The 26,375-nt window shown below is 42.3% G+C and overlaps 2 protein-coding genes across 2 annotated transcripts; one reads left to right on the top strand and one right to left on the bottom strand.

Moving 5' to 3' along the window:
• On the bottom strand, window positions 1-23,892 carry LOC116888224 (E3 ubiquitin-protein ligase Arkadia-like). Its single transcript, XM_032889513.1, has 3 exons — window positions 23,741-23,892; window positions 19,041-19,214; window positions 1-1,599 (listed from the first exon to the last, which is right to left on the bottom strand). Exons 1-3 carry the CDS (start codon window positions 23,890-23,892, stop codon window positions 1,101-1,103), a joined length of 825 nt encoding a protein of 274 aa, XP_032745404.1. The 3' UTR covers window positions 1-1,100.
• On the top strand, window positions 23,726-26,375 carry LOC116889153 (paraneoplastic antigen Ma3 homolog). The gene is made up of 2 exons (XM_032890319.1): window positions 23,726-24,043; window positions 24,321-26,375. The coding sequence occupies exon 2, from the start codon at window positions 24,421-24,423 to the stop codon at window positions 25,816-25,818; it is 1,398 nt and encodes a 465-aa protein (XP_032746210.1). The 5' UTR covers window positions 23,726-24,043; window positions 24,321-24,420; the 3' UTR covers window positions 25,819-26,375.

The following is a 26,375-nucleotide window of genomic DNA, read 5'->3' as shown; positions in this document are numbered from 1 at the left end:
TTTTTTTTTTTTAGATTCAGCTGACTTTATTTAAACTATAAAAAAAAATCCCTTAAAAGTGATCCTGGGACCCTTAGAAGTTCTACGAATGCATAGATACCTGCCAATGACTGAATCCTAAATTCTGACTGAATGACTTTATAAAATTAATGTAAGCAGATATCTTATTCGTGCTTAGCAGAAGACCTAACAAAATTCTACATGTCTTTTTCAATTTCCCTATTTTTTTAAATCTGCAAGTATATACAATCCAGCTATCTCAAATTAATATTTAGTGTTCATCAACGCTGTTTCACAGCAGCAAAACCTGGGTTAGGGAATAAAGTTCCAAATGGCAGAGAGAAGATAAATAGGGTCGGAACAGCAGTCTAAACATACGGCATCAACAGCAACTCTATCTTGCACTGTGCTGGAAGAAAGGATACACCAAGAAAATTCCTATTGATCACTCTGGTCGTGTGAGTACCACCTGCATCTGATTGACATGGGTTACATTCTGTTCCCAGTATTAAGGGTGGTACTTAACTCAGAACTCCATATTGTAAATATACAGCAGCCATTTTGTCCTAATTTAATGAAGGAATGTCTTAATACACAATATTATCATTTCCTAGAGGATCTTTATACATTAAACTAAAGTACATGATTGATTAAATTAAAGGTTAGTAATGGATAAAAACAAATTCATAATTTTCAAGGTACTATGTAAAAAAAACAAAAACAAAAAACAAAAAACAAAACAAAACCAAAAAGACCACAAAATACTACTTACTAAAGCAGCTAATCTTGCCTGCAAGTTTAGGGTCACAAGCCCATAATATGTGCAAAGAAATGCAATACAAGGAATCATGCAAAAATACAGTAAAATGATACAGGAAGTAATGTCAAATCTAGAAAAAAACACAAAAGCTTTTATAAATACATCGAAATCAACTGTGTACATAAGTTGTAGGTCTAGCGGTAGCTGTACCATGTAGCAGAGTCAGCACTCCAAGTTCAAGGCTTCCAGACCTGCGCAGGTAAGTCATGCCATCTTTGGTTGACTGCAGTACCAGGAAGGATGGGAATGAGAGGGACAGCAAGAGTTCTGAAACACAATGTCAACTTTCGCTTGGCAGCTGGGCCTCGATGTCCACTCTGCATATAGGGCACTTCTTATTGGTGATCAGCCACTGATCAACACACACTTGGTGAAAAAGGTGCATACACGGAAGCCGTCTCACATCTTCACCTTCCTCTAAAATAGACAAACAGATAGTACATTTTTCCTCTGTGTCTTCCTCAGTCCCTTCTTCCCCATCTTGTTTGCAGTGCAGTTTCCTCTTTTTGTATTTATGTGGATATGTGCATCTTTCAATTGTTCCCTGGGAGGCTCCACGATTGACATTTCCTAATCTTTCTTCCAGATGAATCAATTCCTCAAAATTGCCCCTGAAAGGACCTCTGAATGATGTTCCATCCAATCCTGAAGAAATGTAACGGATGTGAGGATAGCCTGCCATGTCAGGGACCATTAAGGGAAGTGCTCCTAACTGTAGGTGATGAAGTCGAGGCGGGGCGTGGTAATGGGCCAGGTGAGGGTGCAGTGGTTGAGCACATCTTTAATCCCTGCACTTGAAGTAGGCTGAGGCTGATCTGTCAGTTTTGAAAAAGTAAGCCTGCAGAAGCTTCTTTTTTGTAAGACTTTTTTTTTTTAATTCCTTGCAAGTTTGAGCAACTGCTCCACTAGGAGGAGCTGCTGAGACAGACTCCACTGACCTCTGTCCATCACAAAATGTCACTCCTATTTCCAGAATCAGCTGCCATCCAGCTCCATCCTGGTCCCTGCAACCTGCTAGTTGTGCCCAGCACCACCTCTTCCCTGTTCCAGCGCCATTTTGGTCCACCCACCATCTATCTCAGTTCCAGCTCTGAACAAGACCCAGACCGATCCGGGTTCCAGCAACTTCTCAACTGTCCCAAGTGTTGGCCCTTCCCAGTTCCATCAAGTCCCCAGAATCCTGCAGCCATCTCTCAGTCCCTGCACTGGACCAGGCCAGCCCCTTCCAATAATACCTTTCAAGTTATGTCCCAACACCGCATCCTAGTGACAATCTAAAGTACTCCTGTTGCCAAATATTTCCCTCACTTAATGCCTAAATTTTCCTACCTCGACCTATTCTAAAACCCAAACAAACCCTGGGGATCAGCTTCTCAGGAGGCAGAAAGATCACCTGAACCCAGAAATGTGAGGCCGGCCTGTGAAACATAAAAATTCTATCTCCCTGGGTTGGGGATTTAGCTCAGTAGTAGAGCGCTTGCCTAGCAAGCGCAAGGCCCTGGGTCAGTCCTCCGCTCAAAAAAAAAAAAAAAAAACCTATCTCACAAAGGGAAAACAACCAGAAATAATCCATTATCCCTTATCTCTCATTCCCAAAAAAGAGTTTTAGTGAAAGAAAACAAAAGACCATAAAAGAAAAGGACATAAATGAAATGGGTGATGTCTAGAAATGGCAGAAATCCTTAGGGTGCCAAGCAGAAGGCAGCACCATACCTGATGAAGAGGCCTCCAGGCGAGAACTCCAGGAGACATTGCAACCACAGATGCTTCAAGGTGAAATGGGCTCCAAGACCCGGGCAGGAAGATCTTATATATGCTGGTCCCGCCCACGCCCGTGGAATTGCACACGACCCTTTTGGGGCTGTGCCTTGGTGTCACCTCCCCTTCCCCCCATTCCCTAATAGGACAATTTGGTTGCCTTAACCAATCCTGTTGGTCCTGGGGGAGGGACAAATGGGAGGGACTCAGAATTTGAACAGAATGACGGGAGGTTTGGACTAAAGTTTGTCCGCTGAGACCACCAAGCATGGCTTGTGTCATGCCAGGCCCAGCAGCCATTGGTTCTCCTGTTCACGTGTTCGTGCCTCATTGGCTACTAGCTGTGACGTCATCAGTTACTCTTACTTGTACATTCAAATAGTGAAAGGTGGGTGTAACTGTCTAACTGTACAGGCTGAGCACAAAGTGTGTGTCTGATTGCAAAATATAGGGCCCAGCACAAAATACAAGCCCAGCAGGGGACTTTATAAGTGAAGATTATATATTGCCTGTTTGTTCTTTGTTAGGTTCTGCTGTCGAGTTGGAAGGCCAATATTACAAGTCCCTTGCGTTTCTCCAGCATACAAAACTTTTCCAGGTTCACCAAGACATATATAGTATTAAAAGATTTCACTGTCTGGGGCTGGAGAGATGGCTCAGTGGTTAAGAGCACTGACTGTTCTTCCAGAGGTCCGGAGTTCAATTCCCAGCAACCACATGGTGGCTCACAACCATCTGTAATGGAATCTGATGCCCTCTTCTGGTGTGTCTGAAGAGAGCGACAGTGTACTCATATAGAATAAATAAATCTTTTTTTTAAAAGATGTCATTGTCTGGACTTAAATGCAAGTGCCTATAATCCTAGCATTCATTCACCAGAAGGCAGAAGCAGGAAGAACATGAGTTTCAGCCTGATGGGTTGGGGATTTAGCTCAGTGGTCAACGAGAACCTGCATATCCTTTTTCCTTTTGTTTTATTTCCTTCCTTCCGTTCTTCCTTCCTTTCTTGCTCTCTCTCTCTCTCTCTCTCTCTCTCTCTCTCTCTCTCTCTCTCTCTCTCTCGCTCTCTCGCTCTCTCGCTCTCTCGCTCTCTCGCTCTCTCGCTCTCTCGCTCTCTTTCACCTGCTTGTGCTCTCATTCCCCCTCAGCCCCTCTGTTCCTCCCTCTGTCCCTCCATCCCTCCTCCCTTTCTCTGTCCCTCCCTCCCTCTCTTAGCCTCTGTGTCTGTCTCTCTGGCGTTTGCACTCACTGCAGCTCATGCTGTTGCTCTAGCTCCTTGTTCTTACCTGTTCCTCCCTCCCTCCCTCCCTCCTCCCTCTCTTCCTCCTCCCCCCCCGTTTTCTATTCACCTCAGTCTCTAGATTTCCTGGCCATGAATTACCCACCTCATACTTTAAATACTTTCCACCATTTCCTAAGGAAGGCTTCTCCCTCAGTGGGAAGACTCAAATGTTAGTCCAGGAACACCAAATTGCTTCTCCAAAGAAGGACATGGATAGAGCACAGCCAACATATGGCAAGGTGTATGTTTCAGGCCTTTGGTGGCAGAATAGATTTGTTTTGCTTTATTTGAAATTTTTTTAAAAAAGTGTACGGTCCCCAGCTCCAGGGGAAAAAAAAGTGTAGGATGTTTCTTGCCTGTCATTCCAATACCTGAGAGATGGAAACAAGAGGATGCAAAGTTTCAAGGCAACCCAGGTTATATTATATACTATGTTCAAGGCCAGACTAAGCTACACAGTCCCCAGCCAGCCTGGGTTACACGGTGAAATCTTGTCTCAAAACCCTAAGGAAAAATACACAAAAAAAAAGGATAGGCACCTCTGGAATATTTTAATAAAAACAAGTCACTGATCAAGATATTTGCAGACATGCCCATACCCCTACCTCTCCTTTGTTCATTTATACATGCCTAAAGGTAGAACTCAGAGTAGAGGTTTGAGTAGGTAGTTCAAACTTAGAGTTAAGAGATGCTTTTCTTGGTTACATATAAGAAAGCCAGGCCCAAAGTCTTTAACATTCCTTTTCTTCGTATATCATAAATGATTAGCTGAACTGCTCATCCCCTCTGATCACAAGAACATATTGTTTGCCTGAAAGTTTGAAGTAGCTTCTTGAATTTTGCCCCCATCCTTCAGTCCAAAGTCAGAAGATAGCCTTAATTGCCCCTTAGAATCAGCAGGTCCCCAGGTAAGTTTCCATCATGTGTCTGCTCATCACGAGTTCTCTCTGCTTGTTCTTCCCTTTAAAGGAAAGCCTTATTACTATGGCAACACAAAGTAAAACTAAAACAAACGGACAAAACAACACTAAACAGCCCACCCACCCTCCCTTTTGACTAACCTTTGGGACATTTAAAGACCTCATGATTCAAATTTTTCCTATTGCAACAACCTGACTTTCCTAAAGTCAGACTTCATTCTTTCTCCCAAGCTTTGGATCGTTAGTCAGTGAAGATCACAAACAGCTTTGTGCTTCAGTTCCTAAATCCCTAGCCAAGTATCACAATTGCCCCACCTTAGAATTTGAAACACCACGTGAAAGGAGAGACTGTCACAAATACCCTCTTTAGAGTATGAAAAGAGGAACACAGTAGAGGTTTTTGAAAGCCAGGAAGGGAAACATTACTTCTTGATAAAGTAAGGGTATTTTATAGATTTTGGGGATGTATACATTTGAGTACACTGTATGAATGTATATGTGCATATGTATGTCATGTATAAGATAAACATTGACACTGAGTGGCCTCAAATGTCTACCTTATCATTTGAGACAAGAGTCTCCCACTGAACCTGGTGACTGTTGAGTAAGCTCTAGGATTCCTTCTGTCTTAACATCATGCTGTGCTAGGGTTAGAATTGTGTTATTTTTGTGCCCAGATTTTAAACATAGGTGCTAAGATCCAAAATCAGAACTTCATGCTTGCACAGTAGCCATTTTACTGACTGAGTCATATTTCCAGTTCTTATTTTATAGACTAAAAAAGTAATTACACCATCTAATTTGTACATGTATGTGCATTATGTGGGCACATATGTGCCATGGCATTCATGTGGCGATCAGAGGACAACTTACAGAAGCTGGTTCTTCCATGATGTTAGTCCTGGGAATTGAAGTTAAGTCAATTGGCACCTAGCATCTTTTCCCAATGAGCCATCTCACCAGTGCACAGTTTATAGATTTAAAAGTATATATATTTTTCTTTAATTCTTTTAAATGTAGTTTATTACATGATATTTTAAATCAAAAGGTTTTAAATGGAAGTCCCCCTTTCTTCCTTTAAGGCTCCCTCATGTTGGCACTGAAATGTTGTTCCACCTCTCTCTAATATTATCCTACTGCAAGGATAATATCCAACCATGTTCCCCACATGGTTTCAGAGCTCTCCTAATAAATCTCATTTTGAAGGGTAATTCGTCTTAGCTTCCTTTTCAACAAACCTGTTTCTCTCCATTTTTCCTTTTGTTATGAAACACCTCTAGCCCTAAGTGGAGAAGTGACATTCCAAATTGCCCAAAAGATTATAATACTTTAAAGATAAATTATTGACCCTTCTTTTAAGAGTTAATCTAAAGATGACTGCAAGCTTGGTAACCTGAGATCAATATCCAGAACGCAGAGTGGAAGGAAAGAAGAAACTTGAGGCTGATCTCTGGCCTACACACACACACACACACACACACACACACACACACACACACACACACACACACACAGAGAGAGACAGACAGACAGACATAGACAGAAAGACAGAGACAGAGAGACAGAGAGATGTGAACAGATACAAACACCCCAACACACATATACACCCACAAAAAATGGACCAAGATATAGTGTGAAAAACATTTTTATTTTTATTTTTCTGTCAAAGGTAGATATCTAGACAAAGGCCCAAATTTCCTTTTGTGTCTGACTAGTCAATCATGTCAGATTGTGAAGTCAAGTTCCTGCCAATGGTATGAGACACAATCAGTACTTAAATCAGGGATAAAAGACAGAGCCATCTCAGCCATGTGTACTTGATAGCCAGTTGTGGGGTCTCATTTGCCCCTTTAAAAAGAAATTCCCTTGTCAACATTACTTTCACTTTGTGTGTTCCTTTGTGCAACACCAAGATTACTCTTATCCACCAATATTAAAAAGTCAAGTAAGACAATTTTTTAAGGATACACTTCCAAAGGAGAAAACAGGCAGAGCATGGAAAAAGTTTAGCAGCTCAAATGGCTCTAGTGCCCAAAGAATAACTTTTTATGTCAAATGACTTTTTGGTTCATTTGTATAAAATGATTTTTCTGAATCATTTGTACAATGTGGGTGTCTTACGTTGTTGTTATATTATTTTGTTTTATGGCTGTGAGAAAATACCATGGCCAAGGCAACTTACAAATGAAAGAGGTGAATTGGGCTTGTAGTTCCAGAGGGCTGGGATCTAAGATGGTGGAGTAACGAATGGCAACAGGTGGCTGGAGCAGCAGCTGAGAGCTCACACACTGATCCAAGTAGAAAGCAGAGAGCAAAGGAATAGTGCGAGCTTTTGAAACCAAAAAGCCCACAACCAGTGACACACCTTCTCCAACAAGGCCACACCTCATAATCCTTACCAAACAGTTCCACCAACTGAGCTTGGTAGGGGGGGGTCATTCTCATTCAGATCATATAGGGAACTTTCTAAGAATATGTGGCCTGTCACACTAGCATCTTATATCTTCATTATAATGATCAATTATAATGATCACATTTGGTCTGGAATGCCTCTGTGTGTCTATGCCATTTACTGGTTTAATTAGCTTTGTTTGAATGTTTCCAGTTTTCTTCTTTGTTAATTGTCTTTTTCATGTGCTAATTTTGTAAGTTTTATGCAAAACCTAGAACTCACTCTCTGCCCTATTATCTGCCTTAATTTGACATTGTTATTGACTTGTGTGAATTCCTTACATATTTTGTATATAAATTCTTTATCACACATTTGGTTTATCAATATATTCTCCCATTTCACAATTCCATTCAATTTTTTATTGAATTTTTAAAAATTTATTTACATTTCAAATGTTATCCTGTCCAAAACCCCACATTCCATCCTCCTCCCCTTCTTCTTCTTCTTCTTTTTTTTTTTTTTTTTTTTTTTGGAGCTGAGAACTGAACCCAGGGCCTTGCACTTGCCCAGGCAAGCGCTCTACCACTGAGCTAAATCCCCAACCACCCTCCCCCTTCTTCTATGAGGGTGTTCCCCCACCCATCCATCCACCCCTTTCCCAACTCCCTGTCCTGACATTCCCCTACACTGGGGGGTCCAGCCTTGGCAGGACCAAGGGCTTCTCCTCCCATTGGTGCCCAACAATGCCATCCTCTGCTACATATGCAGCTGGAGCCATGGGTCTGTCCATGGGTACTTTTTGGATGGTGGTTTAGTCCCTGGGAGCTCTGGTTGGTTGATATTGTTGTTCTTATGGGGTTACAAGCCCCTTCAGCTCCTTCAGTCCTTTATCTAACTCCTCCATTGGGGTCCTCATTCTCAGTTCAATGGTTTGCTGCTAGCATTTGCCACTGTATATGTCACTCACTGGCAGAGCCTCTCAGGAGACAGCTATATCAGGCTCCTGTCAGCATGCATTTCTTGGCATCAGCAATAGTGTCTGGGTTTGGTGGCTGTATATATATGGGCTGGATCACCAGGTGGAGCAGGCTCTGAATGGCCATTCCTTCAGTCTCTGCTCCAAACTTTGTCTCTACATCTCCTCCTATGAATGTTTTGGTCCGCGCTTTAGTCGTCTTGGGTGTTGTTGTTGTTGTTGTTGTTCCAAATTAATTTGCAAATTGCTCTTTCTTTTTTTGATGGGGATTGCATTGAATTTGTAGATTGCTTTTGGCAAGATGGCCATTTTTACTATACTAATCCTGTCAATCCATGAGCATGGGAGATCTTTTCATCTTCTGAGATCTGTATGACAAGAACTTCAAGTCTCTGATGAAAGAAATTGAAGATCCATTTCTTTCTTTATTTCTTCCTTGTCCAAGTTATCATTGAGTAGAGCACTGTTCAACTTCCATGTATATAGGGACATTCTGTCATTATTGTTGTTATTGAAGCCTTAGTCCATGGTGATCTGATAGGACGCATGGGATTATTTCAATTTTCTTGTATTCTGTTGAGGCCTGTTTTGTGACCAATTATATGGTCAGTTTTAGAGAAAGTACCATGAGGTGCTGAGAAGAAGGTATATCCTTTTGCTTTAGGATGAAAAAGTGTTTTTCTTTCAAGCACAAGAACTTGAGTTTAATCCTCTGAACCCAAGTTTAAAATAAAAAAATGACCTGGCAGTGCACATCTGTAATTGCCATTCTGGCAAGCAGAGATAGGTAGATCCTTGGTGTTCAAGAAGCCTAAACCTATTCAAAGAGTTTTAGGATAATGAGAGATCCTGTGTCAAAGAAGAAGAAGAAGAAGAAGAAGAAGAAGAAGAAGAAGAAAAGGAAAGAAAAAAGACTGATATTTCCCGAGGCTGCTCTCTGACCTCCATAAATCTCAAAGTTGTTCTCTGACCCCCACATTCATGCACATACACGTGCACATGCATTATACACTACAAATTTTATTTGTTTTTCCTATATGAGATTTGTATGGATAAAATAGCAATGTAAATATTTCAAAAAAGATCTTCGCTTCCACTGCGATATCACTAAGGGTCCTTTTATAGGTAGTATTTTCAGTTGCATCTAGTTTACTATATGATGGCTAATCTTGAATGTCAACTATCAGACTGAGAAACACTTTGGATGCTAGTTAATTACTGTGGGGCTGGGAAACCATGTAACTGGGGTTGGGGCTGGAGCAAGAGTCAGATCAAGGCATGTTCAAATCCTGAAAATCTTATCCTGACATCAGCAGGAGTAGGCTTGGTGCGCTCCCTGCTCTGGGCCTGCTAGTCCTGGAGCATGTAGCCTTGTACCATAACCTTTGCCTACCAGAGTAGCCAGGCTAAACTTTCTCTTCCCTTATTCAAGATCCAGTAGTACCTCCAGAATTCCTCCTTATGTAAATGGGCACCAGCAATGCTCTGGCCCCTGACAATGATATATACTCTCCATGAAAGCCCCTATCTACCTTACAAAGTTTTAAGTAGACTTTGTTCTCCCCATTAAATGAGCTGTCTTACTGAAGCTGTCTCCCAAGAGTCTGTTCTCCCAGTGCTTGCCTGTGAGCTCTTCTGCTCCCAGCCCTTCCACTTTCCCTTTCAGGTGGTTGCAGGCTTATGAAACTGCTGTGGGTAGGGAGGAGGAGCCTAAATGGCAAATTATACTTCTGCATGTTTCTGTCAGAGCATTTGTAGAGATGATTATTGGATTATGAGCCTCTGGCCTAATTGATAGCTTAAAACTATTGATGGGTGCAAAATTTGAATAGAATATGGGAGGTGATAGAGCTATGGAAGGTGGACCCTCATTCTTCTCCACAGTATCTTACAGGACTCTAGCTGATGTTGGTGACTCCCTGTGAATGCTTTGCTCTACTTCTTATTCACCATGAGATGAACTGCTCTTCACTGGCTTTCCCACCACAAAGGATTAAAACTATGAAATCCTGGGCAAAGTCAACTCACTAGAATTGTTTGTGTCATATATTTTAGCACAGAATACAAAGTTAATTTACACAGGTACTGATACAAATACATACCTGACTACCATGGAAAGCTAGAGTCCACATTCCATGCTTTTTCATACAGAGATTTGTAGACCCACATGGTGCTAATATTTTTATCTGGTACATTAGGATCCTTCAAGCAGATGAGGCAATTATCTCCGTAAAGGGTTTGTAGAAATTCTAAGATGAAAATTCATGAGATAATAATTTCCTTAATCCCTTAACAATTTAGTTTAGATAAGTGTATTTGCTGCTATCTGCTAATTGAATAATAACTTTATCCAGAATTCATCCTTTCTTACAACCATCATTGTTATCTCTGGTTGAATTTCTCCAGGTTCTAAATGACCCCATAGGGTGTTCACGCATGTGCTCATGCTCTCAACCATTTTTTGTCATAGTGACACCTTAGATGTTTATTTCTATCCCAGGAGCCTGTGATCTTTTCGGTAGTCTTTTCACCAGAAATTCAGAGATTGCAAGCAAATTGCAAAGACTTAAATCGATCTTCATATCAGGAAGACCAGCAGAATTTATAATTTTCTTCCTGAGACACTGTAAGAATCCCATTGAACAGTCCTTTAAAATGATATGGTATTAAGGGTGATTCTGGGGCCTCTCCAGTCCAGAAATCATGCTGTCAGACTGATAGGAACCTGGAATCTCGGTGTGGGATGCCATGAAAAGCACAGGATGGAACGCCAGTAGAATGCTGATCAGCTTGCTCAGAGCCACGTGAGCACATTGTAGGAGCCCTGTATGTAAGACTCTGAGAAGGTCAGGTGGAGCAACTACGGTAATATTGTCCGGACTCCGTAGTGTGTCTGCTTAAACACTTCTCAGCCATCTACCAGCTTCCTCACAGCAGTCACATCTGCCTGCTTTGGGATTTCCATAACCCTAACCATATGCTTTGGTCATAATCCACATGTACTAATTCAAAGAATTAAGGTTTATACAAACAAAACGTAGACAAAAATAATCGAAAAATATATAAATCAAAATTGTCATGTGGTATCTGAAATAATTACTATGTTCTATGAAAACTGATGTTGCAAGTCTACTGTAATGTTCATTTAACATTGATGCTCTTATAAAATCCTGTACCCCTGAGCTTCAAAATCAAGGGACTTTCTTTTTTTTTCTTTTCCTTTTTTTTCGGAGCTGGGGACCGAACTCAGGGCCTAGCATTTGCTAGGCAAACGCTCTACCACTGAGCTAAATCCCCAACCCCTCAAGGGACTTTCTAAGGCAGTACTATGTTCTTGGTTACCAGGTAAAATTTACAAGGAGCATTTAAGGCAAAGAACACATAAAATCTACATTCTGGTTAGCAGTTGCAAACAAGCAGTTGAACAAAAGCAGAAATCATCCACCAGCTGTGTGCATTTTGACCCCAAGTTTTTAGAGCAGGTCTGGATATTTTCCTACAGTACTTTTCATGACAGGGATAGAGAAAGGGGAGATCAGTTTCAGATTAAATCAAAGATGGCTCCAGCTTAAACAAGATATAGGTACTTTATCTCTGTTATAAAGGGCCATCACGGGTTGGGGATTTTAGCTCAGTGGTAGAGCGCTTGCCTAGGGAAGCACAAGGTCCTGGGTTCGGTCCCCAGCCCCGAAAAAAAAAAAAAAAAGAAAAAAAAAAAAGGCCATCACACTAATTAAGCCAATTAAGGGTATATGAGTTTTTATGCATTCTTTGCCTTTAAATGCTCCTTGTAAAATCCATTCTACTACTCTGAGAACTGTTTCTCTCCAGGCAGCTAGCACCTGGCTCAATACAGACTCTCAATTCAGAACTTTGGTCATGCTGAGTGGTCCTTGAGTTTCTGCCCTCCTTGGGGGCCTATGGAGATGAGAGGCTATGTGAAACTTAGACAGAAGAAGACAAGAAATACAGTGTGAGCATTTAGTTAATTATTCCTGTTTGCTCAAACAATCTAAATGAATGCTTAAACACTAATAAGTATAGAATAAAGGTCACTGTAAATTTGACATTGGTCCAACTACTTTATAGAAGTGAGCTGGACCTAATGTTTTTGCTTGCCACAAGTGCTTGTTTTTAATTATAATAATTTACAATACATGCTTAGTCCTTAGAACTGTAAATTTCAATAGTTTTCAAAATGGTCACATTTATTTCGAATTAAGTCACCTATGTGACAGCATAGAACAGTCTAGTGTATACAGAGACAGAACTCTAGAAGATGAAACTACAAGAAAATATTTATTTTAAGAAAAATTATCAGAAATCTCCATATATGCTATTAAACTCCTGAGCATTACCATCCATAATCTTGACAAAGTTTAAATACGATGTCTAGTGCTAAAACACATAAATTGTCAACGGAAAAAGACTTTGCTAAAGACCTTTTAAGATTAGAGAGGGGGATATGGGGGTGTTCAAGAAAGGAAAGGGGAAGGAGAAATGATGTAATTAAATATTTCAATATAAAAATCTTTTCAGATGACCATGACATGTCCTTCCTTCCTTCCTTCCCTCCTTCCCTCCTTCCCTCCTTCCTTCCTTCCTTCCTTCCTTCCTTCCTTCCTTCCTTCCTTCCTTTCTTTCTTTCTTTCTTTCTTTTTCTTTCTTTCTTGGTTTGTTTGTTTTTTGGGACAATCAGGATTTTTCTGTATAGTCCTGGCTGTTCTGAAATTAGTTCTGTAGACTGTGGTGACCTCAAAGTCAGATATTCACCCGTCTCTGCCATGGAAGTGTTGGGATTGTTGGCATGTACCACCACCAACCAGCCTTTCTGTAATTCTTTATTCATACACTTATAGATTTGCATATGTTGAATCATCCTGCACCCCTGGAATAAAACCAAGTTGATTCAAAATAGATCACATTTTAAGTCATAAAGTCAACTCTAACAAATACAAAAAGAAGAGATTAGTTACTTGTACCTTATAAGATCATAATGGAATGACCTATAAATTAAGAGTGAGGGAAACCATAGCTGTTTCTATTAATTTTCCCCATGTATTGCCATGATAGACTAATTCACTATGGGATCCTGGGATAGGACAAATGTTTCTATGGGTGCTGCTGATTTATCACTCAGGAGAATATCTGGAGAATATATATATATATATATATATATATATATATATATCTCCAGATAGTAAGTATGAATGCAAAGTTAATTTATTGCTAGACAATTTCACCTTAGCAGTGATCTTATGTCAATTTCCCAAGTCTCAGTGTGCACTTTTTTTTTTTCAGAATTCTTCATAAAAATTCTGAAAAAAATACTAAAAAAGCAGGGAAGACTGGAACCAGTAATGGATGGAGATCTTGCTGTGTGATATTCCACTCTTGTCACTTGTGACTCAATGTCCTTGTTTGCTAGGGTAGGGTGTTACTTATGTGCTTTCCACTGCCCTATGACTACTCTGTACTAGAATATGGCAGAGCCACCCACAATGGTTACTCCTTGAGATGTTTCCCAAGGAGCAAGGACATTATCATAGGCCTGGAAGGGGGTCTCTCTGGGGACCCAGGAAAGAAAGAAAAAAGGTGGATAATGGTCCCCAGTATGAGGGTGGGGGTATGAATAAGGTCCTCTTTGCAAAAGAACAGAGAGGCTCTTAAGAACTTTGGCCTCATTGGTTGCCCACGTGTTGTCACTCCCCCTTTCAGTGATTTCACTTTAAGCTTCTATTCAATAAATTTCATGTATGTTCTAGCTGAGTCTTGCATCTGTTCAGGCTGTTTTGATGAATGGGTAAGTTTGGTCTTAGGATGCTGTCTTAGGGTTTTTTGTTATTGTTGTTGATGGTTTTTCCAGGGGGTGGGCATTGACACAGAGTTATTGTGTGTAGTCTTCCTTGGCTGTTCTGGAATTCACTCTGTAGAGCACACTGGCCTGGAAGTCAGAGATCATCCTGCCTCTGCTTCCCAAGTGATTAGAGTGTGCCACCCCTGACTGTCTTAGGATTTACTGCTGTGAACAGACACCATAACCAAGGCAACTCTTATAAGGACAACATTTAATTGTGGCTGGCTTACAGGTTCAGAGGTTCAGTCCATTATCATCAAGGTGAGAACATGGCAGCATGCAGGTGCGGGAGAGGTATCTAAGAATTCTGTATCTGAATCTATAGGCAACAGCAAGAGTATGAGATACTGGGCCTGGCCTGAGCACTTAAAATTCCAAAGCCCACTCTCAGGTAATACACTCTTTCCAATAATGCCACCCCTAATGAGAGGCATTTTCATTCAGAACAACACATTTTATTCTCTGGCCTCATAGACTGGTAGCTGCCTTCTCAGTTCATTTCTTATGTAAAAAACTGAGCTTGCTGTTTCTAGAGCTGCTATGTTTCTAACTGAGAAAGACACAGTCACAGTTTACCTTGCTGGCAGACCTTATGCTGAAAGAGATCAAATTCATAAAACAGCTTTCGAACTAACTTTTTACTACTCCCTTATTTAAAGGAAACTGCTTTGCGTGACTGTTCTCACTATGTCTTGTGGTAGATAATTGGACAGTGAAAAAACATGTTTAAAGTTTATGTAAGGTCTAAAGGTCTGAAAAAAGTGCTGTACGGTATATAAATGTAGACTTTAAAAATCTGAGAACGTGAAAGCATATACTAAGCTGTCTTGGGTCTACAAAGGGTTTTTTGGGGGGTTCTTTTTTTTTTTGAGCTGGGGACCGAACTCAAGGCCTTGCGCTTCCCTAGGCAAGCGCTCTACCACTGAGCTAAATCCCCAACCCCTACAAAGGGTTTTGGTTCTTTTTTTTTTTTTTTTTTTCCAGAGCTGGGGATCAAACCCAGGGCCTTGCGCTTCCTAGGCAAGCCCTCTACCCCTGGGCTAAATCCCCAACCCTACAAAGGGTTTTAAGATGTGTAAATGCAAGTTCTAAAGCTATAAGGGGGTGACTTATGTAAAAATGTTACCCCTCTATGCTATTGTTATACTAAGATTCCAAGAAGTCACAAGCTCAAGATTTTAAATTTTCTTTGGTTGTCTTCTAAGTATAGGCTTAAAAGTCCTTCTCATAAACTTCTTTAAAGCTCCAATATCAGCTGGAAGTTGTAGAAAAGACTATGTTGCACTTTACCATCAGATGCCAACTTCTAGGCACTGATGGGCAATGACAGTGTCTGCTTGCATCCTCTTTTTCATATACCACCGTTTCATAAAAAAATAATAAGATATCGAAGGGAAGCGAAGATGACAAACATATAAGCCACAACATCGGCATACTTTTCACAGCTTTCTAGTTTGTTTCTTTTTTTTTTTCTTTTTGCATTTTATAGTGTCTGTGTTCATGATCTCATTGGAAACACACTTTAAGATGTAAAAGGGGGTGGGGAGGAAGTTGTTTCATTCAAATTCCGGAGACATAAGCAACAGAAACAGATCATACATATTTGTGTTCTCTGTGTATTGACTCCATAGCAGAGTAATCGAGCGTTTAAAGCCTAAGTTTTAGCGATCTCCAAGCATGTAATGAGCACAGGCGCATGAATACACCAGGGGCTGTCCCCAGCAAAGCCGGGGACTAAGTAAGAGTGCGCTTGCGCAAGCAGCCATTTTCTGGAGCCTTGAGCTCAAGTCGCACCGACCTCAGGGAAATGCGACAGTACAAACCATGAAATGGCTGCTAATGAGACCTGCTGAACCTTTCCCGAGGCAGTGCCTGAGTTGACCGCTAGATAGAGCTAGAAGATCACAAATGGTCACAGCTGGCCCAGGGAAGCTCCTGCTGCCCATCCCCCATTACCATTTCCCCCCATTTCCAAGGCGCGATTAGCCATAGTGAGAACCCAAGCGTGTCTTTTCTCCTGGGCAGTCTGCGGAAGCGACTGCATTACTCGTCCTGATCTCAAAAAGACAGCCCTTCTCCTTCCATCTCCCACTAATGATTCCATCTCAGCCGTGCCCCGGCTCGGTTGTGGAAGTTCAGTTCCCTGTGCATTTGATAAGTAAGGGGTGTGGTGTGGTTGGGGGATGGGGGTGGGTGGGGATGAGACTAAGCCCAGCTGTGGAACCACAGTTTGTCCAGTCCCAGTGGACATGGAGCCTCTCTTTAAATGTAAAAACAGAAGTGGAAGACCAAAATGGGGATTACTCTGTCCTGGTATTGCAGAGACAGTATTTTCTTTCTACCTGTTTTTTTTTTTCTTGACATTTATACACAGAGGCAGTTTATTGTGAACTGTGATAATATTCCTCCCCATTAGGCTCTGCTTCCCTTCTCTGTCTGAACTCCTTCCTGCTTGGTCCTGGCAGAGTTCCCCCACTTTTTTTTTTTTTAAACAATTTTCCCTCCATATACACTCTCCTCTCCCCCTCCCTCCATCTCCCCTCCCTCTCCCCTCCCCCTCCCTCTCTCTCTCTCTCTCTCTCTCTCTCTCTCTCACACACACACACACACACACACACACACACACACACACACACACACTACATTGCTATATAAACACTACTATTCCTCTTCCCTTCCCTCTGAACCCCTTCCTCCCATCAAATCTCAGCAGTGGCTGCCCCATTAGAGAAAAAAAAAAATTCCTTCATTAACAACCATTGGCAGTCAATAGCTCCTGAGGGAATAATGAGGCCACATGGGCACCGCCCCTGTCCATGATGGAAAGTTGGAAGGCCCAATCTTGTGCTGGTATCCATAGCTGCTGTGTGTGTCTGCTTGCATCTGCAGTGTCATATCTTGATGGCACACTCATTTCATGACAGTCTCCCCCATACTCTGGCTTTTAAGTCCTTTGTTGTCTTCTTGTTATGTTCCTTAGGCCTGGAGAACAGGGAAGAAGTTGATCCAGATGTCTAGTAAGGTTGCCCATGCCCTAGTCACCTATTCTGAGGACTTTGGGCAGCTATGCATGTCTGTATTAGCCATCATCCCTACAAAAAGGAGGACACCCCCTCATTGCTGGCTATTGATCATATTACTGGATGGTGCTATGTGAGGGACCACTGCAGAAAAATCACCAAGATCTTATCCAGCTTCTATAACACTGACCCATCAGGCAAGATGTGACTGCTGGTGTAATAGTGAAACAGTTATTTGTGCATAACCAACCACTCTATGATTGAATTTCAGGCTATTCCATCAGTATATTGTGTGATGGAGATACACAAGCAGGTTTTGCATGATACACGGCAGCTGACCAATTTCAAACTCTGATACTGCTATACCATGTAAACCTGCCCCTTTACACCTTAGCCTCATCCTCCATTGTCTGCACCCCACAGGAAGCAGATAATGAGAAACCATGTCACCCCCTTCATCTTAACCTGTCCTCATCACAGTCTATAATGAAGGGTCAATGACCTGAAATCCTCAGATGCTTCAAAGGTCTAATATTCTGAGTTTAAGACAGATAAGAAAGGTTTTATTTTTCTAAAGAAATTCTGATAAAGTGTAGTGCATTGTATTTGAAATGTTTAAAAAGTAAAAAGAAGTTACCTAAGACAATGCTGGGCAGATTCTCTTCCCAATAGTCTTCCAGCCTTTCCCCCACAGAGAGAAGCACTATTTTGCATCTGTATTTCCTTGTGCTGCAGTCACTACAAATGAATGCATCAGTTCATTTTATTAGCTCATTACTGTGTTTGGAAAAATCAGCCAGTACAAGTCCTGGGTGTCAGGTCTGATGTCATTGTTCAATCATTAATAAGGGCTTAGGGACACAACATGTGTCCATTTATATGGTTGCGTTCCTTTCCTTCCAATCTAGGAAAGTAAGCCTTTCACAATTGCATAGGCAGCTACAAATCTTTATTTACCCCCTTTGCTAGGACAGATGCCCACCAGCTGTAGGATTAAATTATTGTGTCTGAAATACAAACAGGGCAGGAACACAGTGTAAGCCAGCTCTACAGGCTGAAACCAGACTCTGATGTCATCCATCATGGTAACATCAGTTCTTCTCAACCAAGTATATATTCCCTCATAGACCTAGATGAAGAAAGAGAAAGAGGTGTAAGTTTGGCTGCTGGGTAAATTTACTTGTTTGACATGGTCTACAAATTGATAGCAGCTGTATTTGACTGAAACTCACCTACAGATATTACTGAAAGACAATAGGACGAAAGATAGTCACAGTGGCTGGAGATAAAGTTATCCACTTTGTATGGGAAGAGACATGTTCTAAGATAAGAAGATATATATTCCTGAGCAGTGGCCAGTGTCCTGATGCAAGGCCTGAAAGAAAAAGACCAACAGTTCTGAAGCAGAGGCATATGTGTACATGCATGGGTGGGCATATTAATGTGTCTAGCAGAAAGCATGAACAATTAAAGTGGCATTGAACAGTCAATAGAAAATAGTAGCAAGTTCACATCAGTCATTTTTTGTTTTTCATTCCTTGCCTTTGTTCTAGCTCTCATGTATCCTGTTAGACATTTATTGCATTTACTTCCTATTTCACTTCAGAAATCTTTGAGCACTTTGTTCTTAGTAGATTTGTTGTTTAACGTTGCATAAGTTTTAAGGGATGCTTTAGATCCATTGTAAGTGGATGTGGTGGTTTCAATGAGAGTGGTACCCATAGGCTGTCTCTGGCTACTGGAACTATTTTGGAAGAATTAGAAGGTGTGGCCTTGTTGGAGTGGTATGGCACTGGGGGTGGGTTTGAGCTTCCAAAGGCCCACACTAGATCCCCTCCTCATCTGCAAATTGTGGATTAAATGTGAGCTCTTAGCTACTGTTCCAGGCCTGCTGGCCTGCCAGCCACTGTGCCATGATTTTCATAGATTATTCTAACTCTGAAACTGTAAAAAAAAAAAAAGCCCCTATTTAAATGCTTGCTTTATAAGTTGCCTTGGTCCTATGATTCCCTTACAGCAATTCAACAGTAACTAAAAGAGTAGCTAAAGCAACAGAAGCATTGTCTCTCAGTTTGGTAATCCCGAAGTCCAACTCAAAGTAGTTCTCTTTGCCTTGGAACAGGTTCTTACTCATCACCCTTAGAAGAAATCTTTTGCTTATAGATCCATATTTGTCTTCATCTCTCTGTCTGCAAAGATACAATATTCATGTTAACACATCTTACTACACATTTAGCAATCATAGTTCCAAAAAGATACGACTCTAAAGTACTAGGAGTGATAACTTCATCAGATAAATTTTGGGGGATGCAACTCAATTGATGATATTAAACAAACTAATAAGAATTTTTGTTCATCTATGTATTCTCTCTCACAATTGTATTTTGAGGTAGAGTTTTGCTATGTAGTCCAGGTTGGCTTCAAACTCTTGTCACTTGCCTCAGGCTTCCAAGTTCTAGAATTACAGGTATATGTCACAATGCCCAGCAAAAGAAAAAATATTAAGTCCAAAACAAATGTACCTGATGTGAGGATAGTGAGTCAGTGTTCATATCTATAAAAATTAGGATCTCTTCATATCTATAAAAATTAGGATCTCTTGGCCAGGTATGGTGGTGCATGACTTTAGTCCCAGCACTTGGGAGGCAAAGGCAGGTGGATCTTTGTGAGGAGGAAGCTAGTGTGCTTTACATAGAACATCCCAACTCGGCCAAGGCTATATAGTGAAACCCTGTCTCAAAAAGTATCTCACGTCTATGAGTCCTAAAAACTGTGACTTAATGCCAGCCATGTGAGCAAATCCTCGTGGATGTGCAGCTTAGTAAAGCCTTTGCATTAATAGACTGACATCAGAAATGACTGAAATCCCTTGAGATATTGATCCCAAGAGAGATGTGCCTGCCTTATTGTAAGCAAAATAAAATGGTTGTTTCATGCTGACATGTTTTGGGTTGGTCATGCAACAATTGAGAAGAAATAGGAGCAAAATGAAGCACTCTTGTGAAATAAAGGAAATCAGCAAAGATCCCAGTTGAGAATTGGAAAAGAACCACTAGGAATTTCAAACAGGTTTTGAACCACGTTACACTAATAATCAAAGGAATTCTAGATAAATGCACATGGAAATAACAATTGACATTACTCAGAGTTAGCAGCATTTAAGTATATAATATGAAATGTAGGTGCCAATATGGATATTGATGGAGGCATATCAACTCAGAAATCCTTTGGCAACATTTCTTACGGTTGTATAGTCTTTGACCAACCAATGGCAGGATAGTTAGGTACATAGTCAAACAAAGCTGTCCAAGAGTATTTAAAGTACTATTGTTTATGACCGGCAAGACCAGAAACAATGTAAATTCCTGTCAAACCCACCATAAAGTACTTCATAGAATTAAAAAAATAGATTAATCAGATCAGATGTGTTGGCCCAGAAGTTAAGAGCACTGGCTGTCTTTTCCAAAGTACTAGGATTCAATTTCCAGAACCTATATGGCATATAACAAGTGGTTATAACTCTAGTCCTAGCAGATCTGAGACCCCTTCTCTGGTTTCTGAAGGCACAATCCATGAATGTAGTGCACAGACATGAATTAAATAAATTTACATGTGGCCAAATGATGGTTCTTTTCTAAATACAAAATGAGCTAATAAAATGAACTGATGCAGTCATTTGTAGTGACTGCAGCACAAGGAAATACAGATGCAAAATAGTGCTTCTCCCTGGGGGAAAGGCTGGAAGACAATCAGGAAGAGACTCTGCCTGGCATTGTCTTAGGTTCCTTCTTTTTACTTTTAAACATGTCAAATACAATGCACTACACTTTAATGATCAGAGTTCCTTGTAAAAAACTTTCCTGTCTGTCCTAAACTCAGAATATTAGACCTTTCAAACTTGGAAATCTATAAATTTGGCCTGACTAATGCCGAGTGGCCCTGTTACTCACTGATGTTCTACGCCAGGGCAAGGTCAAATGAATTAGTTACCCCCTCCACAGTCTTCTATACTTCTACAATGTAAGTGATATTTACCCATCAGTTTTCCATATGTAGTACCTTAGTGTTAATTACCACATAAGATGTTGGGGACCCAAAAGCAGGTAAGATATTTCCACTGGCTTCAAGGCCAATGATTAACTTTACAGATGTGTTAAAAAAAACTTTTCAATTTGAACAAATTCAAACCTATTGCCTTAATTTTGTGGTTACCTGATCCTCTATGACTGCTGTTCAGAATGTCCAGATAAGCAATTCCTTTCTAGAGAAATCTCTGCTTTCACACGAGTGTTTTATGTGTGAATGTATATCTCATACCTGACATCCATGCAGGCCAGAAAAGGACATTACGTCCCTTGAAATTGGAGTTACAGATGACTGTAAGCCAGCATGTGGAAGCTGGGACATGGAACCTAGGTTCCATGAAAGAGTAGCCAGTGCTCTTAGCTGCTGGGACATCCCTTTGAACTCTAAGCTAGCATTTGTGCCACTGTATGTTGAGCAGATAAAGATGTGGTTTGGAGCAAGTTGAACCTTCAAAGCAGCAAAGATTTGTATGTAGCCTAAAGGCATTCTTTCTACTTCAATTTGAAACGCTGCAATTGTTTTGTGAGAAAGATTGATTATGAACAACCTACCCCACGTTATTTAAGGAATAATACATACATGCTTGACTTCCAAAGTATGCATGACAAGGATTCATTTCATAAGTCATGGTAAAATGTTCAGTTCGTCACTATTTTTAGAGCAGCAGTTCTCAACCTGTGTGTCTCGACCTCCTTGAAGGAATATTGAAAGACCCTTTCACAGGGGCCACATATCAGATATTTATATTACAATTCATAAAGTAGCAAAATGTCTGTGTCACTTTGGTGATGTTCACATTTTTAAGGCAAGATAACTAGGGCTGACTTCTGTATGTCTTTTTACTTCAGAAACTCGAAGTACTGAGAGATTCTTGGGGAAATTCTGTGGCTGAAGTGCTAGCACATCTGAGTCACCTTGGAAATAAAAGTTGTGACTGTGCATGTAAGTATTGAGCCTTTCACTGCTCTGAAGGACGACAAGTTTGCCAAGTTCTTGCATGTTTCTAAAGATAAGAAATAGTGCCAGGAGCCATGCCTTGACTGTTCTTTCTGGTTCTCTCTTGAAGGTAGTCAGGGGTGGGATAGGAGGATGCATCATCTGGGGTGAGATATATAGGGTTAGTAATAAAACATTTACCTGTCTAAGTCACTTTGTAGTGGTAGCTGACTTGCTTGTCTGAGATCCTCTGAGGCCAGAAACTGCAGTCTCTGGCGTTTAGCACCTCATAGTAAAACAGCAGGAGTTAAGTAAAATAGCCTTTGTTCTGTCTCTGCAGGAACTACCTGGCTTTAACTCCCAGCCTGCCAGTTGAAGTCACAGGAAAAAAGAGAGACACTTTAAAAGATGATTTAGCTTTTATTTCAAGTTCTCTCTAAAAAGTTTCCTATGAAAGTTCTCTAAGAAAAGGGGTTTTCTCTCTGTTCTCAGCAGTTATACATCTTTCAGAATACATGATCGCATGGTGAAAAGTTCATCACACGTTTATACATAAAGTCAAATCACAAATTGAAAAGAAGTTTACAACAAAATAGTAAGAATCTACTCAAAACAAAGGAAAATCCATAGGGATCTTTGCTGTTCGGTTCCTGACAACAGGTAGATTAACAAGCAGAAGATTGCATTCTGTGCCATACCCCCATACATACTAAGACCAGGCTGGATGAGAGAGCAACTAAACTCCAATTAAACATCACAGACCCATTTTTTTTCTTTTTCTTTTTTTCAGAACTGGGGACCGAACTCAGGGCCTTGTGCTTGCTAGGCAAGCATTCTACCACTGAACTAAATCCCCAACCCCCACAGACCCATTTTTGTGTGGCTGGAAAGAAGCACAAGGTTAGGATAGAACTGACAGAACACACAGACAATATTCTGCGTGAACACCCCTCATTCAACTGCCTTTCTAGAACACCCCCCAACCCCACCTCTGCCAAATACAAAATGTAAGGGTAAGGGTATTAGAGGCCAGAGGATAAAACAGACCCGAGGGTTTGGATTTCATATTTCAAAAACAGCTTTTCAAGACCCCAGATATACAGCAGGCAGAGTAGGAAAGGCCTGCCTGGATGCTGGACCACACTTCTATAAGCTAGCCAGTGGCACCAGGGGTAGCAAAGCACATATATTCCATGGTGGGGAATATACCCGCATCCCCTTCCCATTGAGACTGGCATTACCCAGTTGGTGCATACTCTGTGGGGATTGGTGGGATGGGCTGTGTGAGCTCATATGAGCTCATGTGGAATCTATCTACCTAGTCCAGGTTTTGGCTGCCCAGCTAGCTCTGTTACTGGACTAAATCTATAAGGGGGTTCACCAGAGTGAAGAAGCCTCAGAGCCCTTGCTTCCTGGCCCTGATCAGGAGATAGAGCTGGAGGGGGCACCACAGCTTTCTGATGCCCTTCTTGGGAGACCCCTGAGCGCTCTGCAGTACTGAAGTCTATTCTCCGGAGAGAGAGGGATTGGCCTGAATTCAGGATAATGTCAGCTGGGGACAGCCAAAGGCAGGAGGAAACTGGACACTGATTCACAGCACTGGGAAGGGGTCCCCTGCGCTGGGAGAGCCGAGAGCGGGGTGTGTGTTGGGGATGTGCAGCAGCAGGTGACGTCACCCAAGGCCCCAGGTTGCCCAAGGCCTAGGCAACAGACTTGTCGTGTGATCCTCATGCGCCAATGGACCAGCTGTCTCCCAGGCGACGCGAAGGGTCTGTGCTCCAGCGCCACAGCACCCCCGCCCCAAGTCCGCACTGCAGAGAGCTGTGGCGAGCGGCGCCGGCGCATTGGACGACGTGCTGGGACCAGAGGGCCAGAAAGAGCAAAGGAGCTGGCAAGAGACCCTGGAAAAGAATGATTTTCGACCCCGCCTCCTCTCTGAGCAGTCTGGGAACCTCGCTGCGGGACTGAATGAAGAAGCAGCTTGCCTTAGGAAGAGGTACCAGATCCCAGGAGGAAGCGGCTGGCCCAGGCAGCCAGCCCCCTCTGCTCAATCGGGTGGGATTGCTGCAGCCTTTGGGATGGGGAGGGGGCTGCAGCGGGCCCAATCCGGTGAGCCTGCTGCAGCCTTTAGGGTGAGCAAGAGGCTGCAGTATGCAGGATTGGGGAGCTATAGAATTGTCTTTGCTAAAAGCAGGTGGAAGGTGGGTGGGGTAAGAGCCGCAGGGGTGGGGGTGGGGCAGGGGTGCATTAATCTCCTTTCGTCCTATTTACAGACTCTAGAGACCCGGAGGGGCTACAGATCTCCTGGAATTTGCCCCAGATTTATATACATCCTGCTTACCCCCCACATTAGAATCTCTTGAAGTTGGGGCCATGCCGTTGAACCTGTTGCAGGACTGGTGTAGGGGGGAGCATCTGAACATCCAGAGGTCTATGCTGATCCTGGGGATTCCGGAAGACTGTACTGAGGATGAGTTCGAGGAGACTCTGCACGAAGCTCTCAAGCATCTGGGAAGATACAGAATCATCGGCAGGATGTTTAGGAGGGAGGAAAATGCCCAGGCTTTTCTGGTGGAACTCGCACGTGATTTTGACTATGCTTTAGTGCCCAGGGAAATAGAAGGAAAGGGTGGGCCCTGGGAAGTGGTTGTGAAACCCCCTAATTCAGATGATGAATTTCTTAATAGACTGAATCACTTCTTAGAAGAGGAGAGGCGCACAGTGTCAGACATGAACAGGGTCCTTGGGACACACTCTAATTATTCACCTACCAAAACGGCTATATCAGCAGATTTCTGGGCCTGGGCTCAGACTCTAGGTGCAGTGATGCAGCCTCTGTTAGAACAAATGTTGTACCGAGAACTAAGGGTCTTTTCTGGCAACACCATATCAATCCCAGGGTTATTGGCCTTTGATTCCTGGCTTGAGCACACCACTGAGATGTTACAGATGTGGCAGGTACCTGAGGTGGAAAAGAGGCGGAGGCTGATGGAATGCTTGAGAGGCCCTGCTCTACAAGTAGTCAATGTGCTCCGTGCCAATAATGCTGCCATTACAGTGAAGGAGTGTCTGGAGGCCCTGAGGCAGGTATTTGGGTCTGTGGAAAACCGAAAAATTGCCCAGCTGAAATTTTGCAAGGCTTATCAGGAACCAGGAGAGAAAGTTTCTAGCTTTGTGGTGCGTTTGGAGACCCTGCTCCAAAAAGCCCTCGAGAAAAATGCAATATCTCGAAAGAATGTGAATCAGACCCGACTGAAACGAATCTTAGGTGGGGCCATCCTTTCTGCAAAACTTCGAGAAAAACTTAAGATGCTGAAGCAGCGTAGAAGGCCACCTGGTTTCCTTGCCCTAGTGAAGCTTTTCCGTGAGGAAGAGGAAGAATGGGAGGCCACTGGGGGTCCAGAGAGGAGTTGCTCTGAGGGGCTCGAGTTAGGCCCAAGTTCTGCTAACATAGGCAGCAGGGAGAGGGCACTGTTTGTTCCAGACTTTGGCAGTGTTCTTGAGGCAAGGCCTTACCAGGGTTCCCGCCGCCGCCGGAGGAGGAGAGGCCAGCACCGAAGAGGAGGTGTGCCCAGGGATGGTTCTCAAGGCACAAGAAAGCAGAATTATGACACATTCTGCTATAGTTGTGGGGAAGATGGCCATATCAGAGTAAACTGTTTTAACCCTTCCAATCGGACCTTAGTAAAGCAGAAGAGACAGGCTGCAATGGAGAAGGGAAACAGGAGCTGGGCTTGGGAGAAGAGCCATCCCAAGCCCAAGACCAAGTAGGCTCCAGGGAACAGGATAACCTTTGTTCCCATAAGCCAAGGAGAAAAAAGAGATATTTGAAGGAGGGAAAAGAACAGGTCAGAGAAATCACAGGGGACCTTAGAAAGACACAGGGGCAATGTAACCACGCAGAAGTCAAGTCCCCTAAGCCAGTACCAGTTGGAGAAAACCCTATCAAGAAAAAGTACATTGCATTCAACTCAATAATGACCAGACACAAGGCCTCTAAGATGAACCAGAGAAGGAAACCTCAAGGAACTGATACAGATGTGTGGGGCCACAAGAACTCAGATGGGAACATGAGCAAAGCAAAGGCAGAAGACAGTAAGGCCTTGAATCAAAGAAATCTAGCAACCTCAAGTCCATTTGGGCCATACAGGAGCCCGCCACGGGGTTGTCTTGGGCTGAGGACACCAGTGCCTGGGAGCAAGTACAGCTAGAGAGGGAGGGAGTACCCAGGAGAGGAGGCCGCAGGATCCAGCCTGTCTTCAGGATCATCTACACTGCTCTAGGGGAGCCCCATGAGGGCAGCACCCTTGAGTCCTTCCGTGAGTGAA

This window comes from Rattus rattus, chromosome X (genome assembly GCF_011064425.1).
Source record: "Rattus rattus isolate New Zealand chromosome X, Rrattus_CSIRO_v1, whole genome shotgun sequence".
NCBI classification, from domain to species: domain Eukaryota; kingdom Metazoa; phylum Chordata; class Mammalia; order Rodentia; family Muridae; genus Rattus; species Rattus rattus.
The sequence above is the reverse complement of the archived record's forward strand: the minus strand, read 5'-3'. Positions and strand labels throughout refer to the sequence as shown.